This window comes from Populus nigra, chromosome 12 (genome assembly GCF_951802175.1).
Source record: "Populus nigra chromosome 12, ddPopNigr1.1, whole genome shotgun sequence".
Taxonomy (NCBI): Eukaryota; Viridiplantae; Streptophyta; class Magnoliopsida; order Malpighiales; family Salicaceae; genus Populus; species Populus nigra.
The window spans coordinates 6112783-6123670 of record NC_084863.1 but is presented as its reverse complement, the minus strand read 5'-3'; the positions used below and the strand labels follow the sequence as shown (position 1 = coordinate 6123670).

General features: G+C 30.7%; 1 protein-coding gene across 1 annotated transcript; it reads left to right on the top strand.

The window, feature by feature from the left end:
* The first annotated feature begins 559 nt into the window (after nucleotides 1–559).
* Nucleotides 560–10664, top strand: LOC133669131 (mechanosensitive ion channel protein 10-like). Its single transcript, XM_062089158.1, has 5 exons — nucleotides 560–2055; nucleotides 8792–8915; nucleotides 9295–9588; nucleotides 9672–9874; nucleotides 10159–10664. Exons 1-5 carry the CDS (start codon nucleotides 782–784, stop codon nucleotides 10424–10426), a joined length of 2163 nt encoding a protein of 720 aa, XP_061945142.1. The 5' UTR covers nucleotides 560–781; the 3' UTR covers nucleotides 10427–10664.
* Nucleotides 10665–10888: the final 224 nt, after the last annotated feature.

Here is a 10888-nt window from a genome sequence, read left to right as displayed (position 1 = left end):
CCCTTGGTTTATGTTTGTATTAATTAAAATAAATTAGTGAAATATGTGTTATGGCATGTCCGACCTAGAGGTTATTAAATTTTAATTGAGATTAATTAAAATAAATTAATTAAAAATAGTACTAAGTAGTCTATTGGCTCATGCTTTGCCGGAATCTTAAAACACGTGATGCTTAAATAAATTATTTTGGTGGATAAAATCTTTACCAACAACAATTTTCTCTCATTAATCCAAAATCCAGCAACATATCCTTTCTCTCCTCCACAAAAAAAAAAAAAAAAAAAAACAATGAAGTTTGATACTAAAATGTATTTTTTTTTAAATTAGAGGGATTGATTACCTAAAACTTAAAAAAAAATGAGGAATTAAAATAAAAATTTAAGAATCAAATTGATTTTTTTTAAAATTAACTATTTTAATTCACAGTGATTTATAAATAATAGTTCATCATGCTACGTAATTAAATGAAAAATCAAAATTTCAAAGGAAGTTGCTTTCATAATAAAATTGGTGGACAGCATGCAGATTGCATCATGACATTCTCTCTACAAAATATATTTATAGCTCAAAGATAGTGCTTCTAACTTTTCCCTTTTATATATATACATGTTTATATCACAATAATTGCGCTAGATTATATTTCTCTTGCTCCTCGAAAGCTTTCTCTCCGAAAATAACACAATCACTTCTCTCTGTTGTGAATATAACCAGGCTTTGTCCTCACAAAGATCCTGTCTCATTTCTCTTCTAAATCTTCAAATCTCTGTGTGTGGTTAATTAGATGGAGCTGGCTATCATGGAGGTTCAAAGCCAAGAGTACCCCAACACAGACCAAATGGTTCTATTCATAGACCAACCAGACTCCAAACTCAAAATGTCGTCGCCACCACCACAGCAAGAAGATTCCAAACTCAAACAGTCACCATCACCACAGCAACCAGACATTAAAGACTCTAAATTAACCCAAGCAAGAACAAAAACCCTCCGCCGTCTCAACTTCTCCAAACCCAAATCTCGTTTCACTGAAACTAACTACCCTCCCCATTCCAAAACCTTCCCTGAATCCGAAGAATACCAACCCTTAAACCCTCCCGAAAGCGCTACCTCCACAGATGAAGACGATGATGAAGAATGGTTTGAAAATGAAGAAGAAGAAGTTGATGCTGGAGAGGCCAAAAAACATTCCAAGTATCGAGCGAAAAGGAAAAGAAAGATAAAAAAGAGAGCCGCGATTGAGTTCATATTGTTTCTCATAATCATGACCTGCTTAATTCTCTCTTTAACCGTTGAATCCCTCACAAACAAGGTCCTGTGGGGTTTAGTTTTATGGAAATGGTGCCTTATGGTCCTGGTTCTCTTCTGTGGCCGCCTTGTGTCGGTTTGGGTTGTAGGTTTTCTTGTTTTTCTCATAGAACGCAATTTCATGCTGAGAGAAAAAGTACTCTACTTCGTTTTTGGTTTGCGCAAGAGTTTTCAGCATTGTGCATGGCTAGGATTGGTTCTACTTGCATGGATGAGTATGTTCCATGATGTCCACAAATCCAACAAGGTCTTAAAGAGGGTTTTCCGTGTTCTAATTGCTGTCCTCATTGGAGCTACAATATGGTTACTAAAGATTTTACTTGTCAAGGTTCTTGCTTCATCTTTCCATGTTGCTACTTTCTTTGACCGCATGAAAGAAAGCGTCTTCCACCACTACATTCTCGATACACTCTCTGGTCCACCATTAGATGAGGATGAGAGAGAAACTCCTCGTCGACGGACGCTAAGGCATTCGAAGACATTGCCGGCGAAACTGAGGGAGAGGGCATCAAGATCTAAGAGGTATGAGTCGAGGAGCATCGATATGGAGAGGTTGAGGAAGTTAAGTATGATGAGCAGGGCAACTGCTTGGAATATAAAGAGGTTGGTGAGTTACATTAAGTATTCAGGGCTGTCAACGATTTCGAGGACGGTCGATGATTTTGGTAATGCAGAATCGGAGATCAACAGTGAATGGGAGGCTAGAGGCACTGCTCAAAGAATTTTTAGGAATGTTGCCAAACCTGGAGCCAAGTAAGTTTAATTTCTTCTGCTAGCCTTTCTGGTTATATGAACATTTGATATTATACAATCCTTAGAAGAGACCATACAGTAGAGATAGTTGACCGATCTCAATTATGCTAACCTTGCTCGGTTTGTTATTAATTTTTTTTAATGATATTTGAATAAATAAGATGAGGATGATGATAGTAATATATGAAATAAAATGAATTGAATTTTATATTTTGTAAATATATAAATTCAATTTATTAATTAAATATTATAATTGAATTTTATTATAATAGACAATTGGTTCTAAATAGCATGTTAAAGATTTTAATCTATACTTTTTTTTTTCAAAATAAATTGTTTTTAAACATTTTTTTTTAATCTAATGTACCTTAACTATAACTTAAAGTTATTTAGCTTATTTTTCTCATAAATTATTCTTTGTTTGTTTTTTTTTTAAGACTTTTTACTTTTCTCATAAATTGTTTACGTCCTAGTCGATTTCTTGACAGTGGCATTCGTCGGTGGTGTTGTGGGGCTATATAGGCACGTTCATGTTTTTCAAAAATCAAGCCTTGAAGAAAACCTTTAGACTACTTTTGCTTAAAAAAATTATTCAAAATGATGTTTCGACTTCATCGCCAAATAAGCCCTAAATACGAACATGGTCATTTGGTGGGGACAGCTAGCTGGCTGCAAGAACATGCTCGTATTATGGAACGGGTTACGGACAATGAAATGAACTATTGTCTATTTGGTGGGCATAATTTGGGACCGCGGTCCATCAATACTTTTAAAAATTTTAATTTTTTATACCAAATAATTTTTATAATTTTTTTAAATCATTTTGATATGTTGATATAAAAAATAATTTTTAAAAAATAAAAAAAATATTATTTTGATGTATTTTTAAGTGAAAAGTATTTTAAAAAGTAACCGCAACCACACTTCTAAATACACCCTTAAAATGTTTGGAAACGTGGTTTTAATCATGTTTTCTTACAAATTTAAAATATTTTTCACTTAGTGTTTTTTTTAAAAAATAAATTCCTGAAAAGTGAATTATTTTCCGATATTTGATAGTATTATGAAAAATAAATTGGAAAATATTTTTTAGTGTTTAGTTATGTCATGGAAAATAGGTTATAAAATAAATTGTTAATATTTTTTCAAGTTTATTAAAATAATGAAGAACAAATCTTACAAATAAAAAAGTTCAATGAGAATAATGTTTTTTTTTTAAAATCTAATTTCATAAATAATCTCAAATAAAATAAATAACAATCAAAATAATAGAGATTAAATCTAACGTATAAAAAGGTTGAAAAATGATGAAATTAAAAAAATATATAATTTCATAAATTATTTCAAATAAAATAAATAACAATCAAAAGAATAAAGATAAAATTTGATAAATAAAAAATTTCAATTAAGAAAATGATAAGAGAAAAACAAATAACAATCATAAAAATAAAAATCAAAGTTAATATAAAAATCAAATTAAATCAAATTCTAAGGGATGAAATTAAAAATATGAGCAAGATTTAGTACCAAATTATATGTATCATAAACTGAAATGAATCAAAGTCTATGACTTATGGTAGCTAGCTAACATCAAAATCACATCTCTCCTATTGATTCATATCCAGAAAGAAAAGAAAAAAATCTCTTAATTTAAGGTAATGTAAGTTTTTTAAGTCAAAGCAGATTTTAACAAGAGCACCAAGCATCCAAATGTGAGGTAATGTAAATTAAAATATTTAACTTTTTATTTATACTTCTGATTTATTACACTAAAAAGTGAAAAAATAATAATATTAAAATTAGCTTTTCAAAATACACATATCTACCCATATATATTTCTTTTTAATGGTAATTGCATAAATAAGATGATGATGATTATGGTAATATATGAAATAAAATGAATTGAATTTTATATTTTGTAAATATATGAATTCAATTTATTAATTAAATATTATAATTGAATTTTATTATTATAGACAATTGGTTCTAAATAGCATGTTAAAGATTTTAATCTATACTTTTTTTTTAAAGCATTTTTATCTCATGCACCTTATAACTTAAAGTTATTTAGCTTATTTTTCTCGTAAATTATTCCTTTTTTTTTTTTAAGACTTTCTACTTTTCTCATAAATTATTTACGTCCTAGTCGATTTCTTGACAGTGGCATTCATCGGTGGTTTTGTGGGGCTAGGCACGTTCATCGCGCCTGGAAAACCCCCAGACTACTTTTGCTTAAAAAAATATTCAAAATGATGGTTCAACTTCATTGCCAAATAAGCCCTAAATACGAACATGGTCATTTGGTGGGGACAACTAGCTGGCTGCCAAGAACATGCATGCTCGTATTTTCTATTTGTAATCATTTCGTGGGCACAATTTAATCCCAGCTGGTAATCAAACGAGGTCAGGCTGAGAGATTTAGGGTGTTTGGAAACGTTGTTTTAATCTTGGTTTTTTAAAAATTTAAATTTTTTTTATTTAAATTTTTTTTATTTTTATGTTTTTAAATTGTTTAATTTAAAGTGTTAATATAAAAAATAATTTGAATTACAATCATTATTATATTCATAAATACCATTAATTTGGTTCACATAGAGGATAAGTGGAATTCAATAAAAAAAGAAGAAAAAGAAATGAGACCCATTGCTCATTAAATTTAATACTACATTTGAAGTTAATCTTCCCATTACGCATTGATTAAAAAAAATGCCTTCATAACGTGTGCCCTTGTGGCATATTATAAAAAACAAATATTATGCAAAATAGAATTATCCTAGGAACATCAATTTCTTAACATGTAATAGTAAATATTCTTTAAAGTTAATTTTTCTTTTCTTTTTTTAAGCTATTGAAATACTTTCATTTTTATTTTAAAATACATTTATTAGATTTTAAACAACAATTAATGTTATTAGCATTTTATATATCTAATTAACCTAATCCACAATTCAATCTAAATAAACATTAGCATTTCAAACACATGATTTTGTTAATTCACAATTAACAACCTAAAATTACTAATTATAAACTTAAATTACTTCTAATTAACCTAATTCTTAATTCAAAACCATAACATTCAATAAAATCAAAATAACACTAATTAAACATAAATTACATCAAATTAATTGAGGGAAAGTGTTCAGTATACCTCTAAAAATAAAATACGGGTGGTGATGGTGACCCATGGTTGTTGTTTTGGCTGGAAAATTTCATACCAACAGTTGGCAGAGAAAGAAAAAGAGAGGCTTCCGCGTGTAGAGCAAGAGAGAGATATGGGTGATGTAGAGAGAAATGATTGTTTAAGGGCTAATGGATGAGTTTTTGGCGATGGTGAGAGGGGAGGAGAGAGAGAGAAAGAGGGGAAGAAAAGTCTATCTTTATCTCTAATTCAAAATGAGTTGCAAATGCCATCCAAAAAATACAAGTCGAATGTAACATCCACGACACGTGAGTCGCAGATGGCATATGTGACTTGTGAAACTGTGCTACATTCCTAATTATTTATTCAATTGTGTTACTTTATCAATTTCTTTTACTGGGTTAATAAATAAAAAATACTCTCAAAGTTCAACGTATATCAGTCAATCTTGGTTTCTAATTGCTTTATTAGATTGGGAAAAATTGGAAATATCTATGGTCGATTTAAAGGTGATGGAAAATAAACATTTTGGTATATTTCTAGCTCTAACCTAACTTTGTTGAGTTGTTTGACAAAGTTCTAATAATCTACTCTGTTTTGAGAGTTTTCTTTTGTACTATAGCATAGTAACAAAAATTGATAAAATAACACAATATAAAAAATATTTTTTAAAAATAGCATAGTTTAGAAAGTCATAGAAAATATATGCGATTCACGAGTCATAAATGTTAATTGTGACTCTCTTAAATTGCAAAATTGTTGAAAATAATCCAATAAAGAAAGAAGAGATATAAAAAAAAGGAAAGGAAAAAAAATATAAGACCTTAAAGGCACATCAAAATTTCAATGACGACACCACTGACACCGTTGAAAAAATCTTTATGAGACGAGTTTAATGACACCAAGAGAGGTCACCGACAATGATCTGAGCGGGCCATAAGAAAGGCCTAAAGACAAGTGAGCCTCAATACCTTAGGACAACTCATGTGGCTTACTCCATTTACCATTTGTGACCTTATTTAGTGTCGTTGGACTTATCTTATCGAGATCTTATTTATGGTATCAATGTTATCATCATCGAAGTTTCAGTGTGCTCTTAAGATCTTTGTTTTTTTTACTTTTTTCTCTCTCTTCCATCTTCACAAATTACAAGGAGGAGAGAGGAGATAGGAGAAATAAAGAATAAAAAAATAACCTCGGAGGCACACCGATGCTCCGATGATGACACCACTAATATCATAAAAAAATCTCAATAAGATGAATCTAACGATACCAAAGAATGTCACAAATGATGAATAGAGTGGGCCACACAAGCGGTCGAATGGTTCTCACTTTTCTTTAGGCTATTTTGGTGACCTACTCCGATCATCGTTTGTAGCCTTTCTTGGTGTCATTGGATTTTTCTCACCACGATCTTTCCAACGGTATTAGTGGTGTCATCATCGGAGTTTTATTGTGCCTTTAGGGTTTTTTTCTTTTTTTTTCATTTTTTTCTCTCTCCCCTCTATTTTTATTGAATCTTACGTCCAATAATTTTACAATTTGAGAGAGTCGTATGTGACACTTGCAACTCGCAAATCGCATGTCATATGCAACTCTCTAAATAGTGTTATTTTTCTAAATACCTTTTGCACTGAGTTATTTTATTATTTTCTTTACTATGCTAAAAACAAAAAAACAAATACACTTGTTTCCATTTTGGTTAATTAGATATTTTGGTTGTCATGATCTCAAATTAATTTATTCTCTAACTTTCTAGTTTTACTTAATTAGAAAAGAAAAAAATTAAAAATAATAAGTAAAGGAAAACATGAGCCATGTAAAATTTATGGTTAATTAGAGGATGCTAATCAATGTGCCCACGCCATGCTGCTAGCCAGATTAAAAGTCGATTTAATCATAAAAATAAATAAAATATATGGATGATGTTAAATTTTGAGTTGACAATAAAAAATCTAAAATAGGTATTGAAACCTTGATCAATATGTTGAATAAAATTAATAAAAAAATTATTTACATAAAAAAATGCTAAAAAGAGTTGTTAATGACAATTAAAAACTAGACTGAAACGTCAATCGATGGATGCAAATAAAGAAATATAATCCCATGACATGGCATTCTATTTATAATATTTATTTAATTATCTGTCATTTTGTTTTGTGAGCAAAAAATAAACTTTGAATAAGAAACAAAACATATTGCTGGCATGGTTTCTTTGCTTTTTATTTGTTGAGCATTGCCCCATGTTGTAGGCCATTTGATGGCCTGGGTTCCAAATCAAATCGTGTTGGAGTTGATTTGGCAAATGTCATTTGATCAAAGGACCCAATCATGACTCGATTGCCTTATTTAAAATTCGATATAAACCCAAAATAATTTCAGGAAGCTTCCATTTCAAACCTTTGTCTAACTTAATCAAGCTCAAGGACGAAACAAAAAAATGTCAAAGGAAAAAATCACAAAAAAAAAGAGAGTTTAGGGAGCAAAATGAAAAGATAATACCATATTAGATCGAACTTTGCCAACACAGTCTACTCAGCTAAATGTGCAGTCATGGTCATGACATGATTATAATGAGCTAACCTGATTTAGCTTGTTGTCTCTTCCACCTTTTTTTCACTTTTTTTCTCCTTGGTTAGTCCTTTATTGGGCTCATGTGAGATGAAGTTTAGGGATAAACTATAGAGCCACAAAAGAATCAGGGAACAAAAACAAAATCCAATAGTTTTTAGAGATCCAAAGACCAAATGAAAAAAAAAATCTCTATCATTTCCTTTCCCTTTCTTTCTTCCTAGTTGAGACTTCATTAAGCTTAGGTGCGATGGAGTTTGGGATCAAATTAAAGAGCTATCAAATAATCAGGAACCAAGTTAAAAAAAATATATAATAGTTATCAAAGAACTAGGGACTAAATAAAATAAACAATAAGGGACCAAATTAAGAAAAAATGACGGAATTCGTCATGTTTGGACGATGCACACGTTTTCCTTTGGGACCCGATACGACTCTCTTTTATGTCGTCAGAATTGTCTTTTCATCTCCTCTATCCCACGAAGGTGCATGTCGTTGATGAAAAAACAATGACGTTTTGACATCCTTTTTACTTGTAAAAAATCTTTTATGGTCGTCCATAGTGATTCGTGAGACAAATAAAGGTTTTATTTTTTTTTAATATTTTTTCAATAATGCTACTTATTTGATCAATGAGGTTAAATAAAATCTTTAAAATATTTCAAGTTTTAATGTGAATAATTTGCATATAATTGGACTAAAAAGATGTGATTAGGTGGTATGTGTCATAAATCCAACAATGAGACAAATATAGGAAACATGTTGGGGTATGTATGCATAACATTGACAACGAGCTCTCTTTAATTTTTGTGACCATGAATTTATGTTGTCGAGCATGAATTCATTAGCTTCAGTACTTAGCAAAACATCTAAAGTGGCTTTGGGATCCTTCTAATACCCCAATATAAGTTCAAATGTAAGTGATACAAAGAATATGTTAAAGAAGTTATGTACAATGATCATTTTATAATTACTATATATGCCTATTTTTTTGACATATTTTTTTCCATTTTTGAATGTTTCAAGGTATATAGACGAGGAAGATCTATTGAGGTTCTTGAAGACCGTGGAGATTCATACCATATTTCCTCTCTTTGAAGGAGTTGTTGAGACTGGAAAAATCACAAAATCATCTTTCAGAAATTGGGTGGTAAAAAACCCAAAACCCATTTGCTTTATTTTTTGTTTTAAAGGCTCACTTTACTTTATTTACATGCAGTAAACAAGAAAAGTCCTCCTAGGTTAAAAGATACTTACTTTCAAATTAGGATTAATAATTTGTTGTGTAGTTGAAAAGGAGATTTAATGTTTAATTAATTATCACATCATCACCAACTGATCAAGCCTATATGGTGTGGATTCGATTCTAGGATTCCATACGTAGTACCATTTTCTCTCCTTTATCCCCTTTAATCAAAGACTAAAATGGGATTTACTTTTTCCTGTATTTATTATGGGAAAGAACATCAACAATTTTTTCAAAGACAAATAATTTTCTTCTTTGCTATGTTTATGTTTTCAATTGCTAGGTGCATGCCTATGTTGAGAGAAAAGCATTGGCACATTCCTTGAACGATACCAAGACTGCTGTCCAGCAACTTCACAAGTTAGCAAGTGCAATAGTGACTGTAATTATAATTGTGATCTCCCTTTTGGTAACGGGATTGGCGACGACCAAGGTTTTAGTTGTTTTCACATCTCAATTGCTACTTGTGGGGTTCATGTTCCAAAACACTTGCAAAACTATCTTTGAGTCCATCATTTTCGTCTTTGTTATGCATCCTTTTGATGTTGGCGATCGTTGTGTTATCGATGGCGTACAGGTAATTTTTTTTTATTAAGCCCTAACTAGCTAGCTAGTCACAACATAATTGAACCTAATTGAGTGAATATATATATATTGCAGATGATTGTGGAAGAGATGAACATTTTGACAACTGTGTTCTTACGGTATGATGCGGAGAAGATATATTATCCCAATTCTGTTCTTCTTACAAAGCCTATCAGTAATTTCAGAAGAAGTCCAGACATGGGGGATGCTATTGACATCACCATTGATGTCTCCACTTCTGTTGATGACTTCAATGCTCTCAAGAAAGCTATACAATTGTAAGTTATTAATCTTATTTGCATTCAAAATATTTCTAGTGCTAGACAACATTAATTCTTGAAGTAATTAATTAGCTTGCCTAAACCACACTTGTTTTGCTAATAAAAATTGATATTTTCTAGATATTAGTTAATTATTACTGATTTTTCTCTATATATCTAGCATATTATGTAACACATATATTGGTAATATGTAGATAAAATGCAAAAGCTTTAGAAATTTGTGAATTGATAATTAGCATTTGTATTAGTTTTCAAGAAAATACAATTATGAAATACTGCAGATACATTGAGAGCAAACCAAAGCACTGGAACCCAAAGCACACATTACTAGTGAAGGAGATAGAAAATGTAAACAAGATGAAGCTTGCTTTATGTGTTCAACACACCATGAACCATCAAAACTACGGGGAAAAGAGCGCTCGAAGATCGGAGCTTGTTTTTGAACTAAAGAAGATTTTTGACAACCTTGGCATTAAGTACCATCTCCTTCCACAACAAGTACATCTTACGCATGTAAACATGATCGGCAATGGAGGAATGTCAATGTAATCTTGACACAAATGCAATAATTTGGAGTGGAAAAAGAAAATTATCACACATTTAATTTGAAAAACTTAGTAAATTGTACTTTTTATGTTCTGAACATTCATGTTCCTTTATCTTTAAAAACATTCATTGTGACCTATAGGGACCTGGACCGGTCCTATTCATTAGAAAGTTAAGACATTATGCTTATTTTATGGATGGTTTTTCTAAATACACTTGGATTATACCTTTGTAAGAAAAATCCGACTTTGTTAACATTTGTTTAGCTTATGTCACATGACAATTCAATAAAACACATCAAGGTTTTCCCTATTGATGGTGGAGGATATTTCATAAATTCAAAACTATCCTCTCACTTCATTTCAATTAGTATCCATCATTAGGTGTCGTGTCCTTACACTTAAGAACAAATAAGTATAATTGAAAGACGTCATCAGTTTATACGTTAACTCGATATGACAAATT

Excerpts from the sequence above, each read along its gene's own strand:
- LOC133669131 (XM_062089158.1), top strand. The coding sequence starts at position 782 with ATGGAGCTGGCTATCATGGAGGTTCAAAGCCAAGAGTACCCCAACACA. Across the intron at positions 8,916-9,294 it reads CATCTTTCAGAAATTGGGTG|GTGCATGCCTATGTTGAGAG; the intron begins GTAAAAAACCCA and ends TTCAATTGCTAG. Across the intron at positions 9,589-9,671 it reads GTGTTATCGATGGCGTACAG|ATGATTGTGGAAGAGATGAA; the intron begins GTAATTTTTTTT and ends TATATATTGCAG.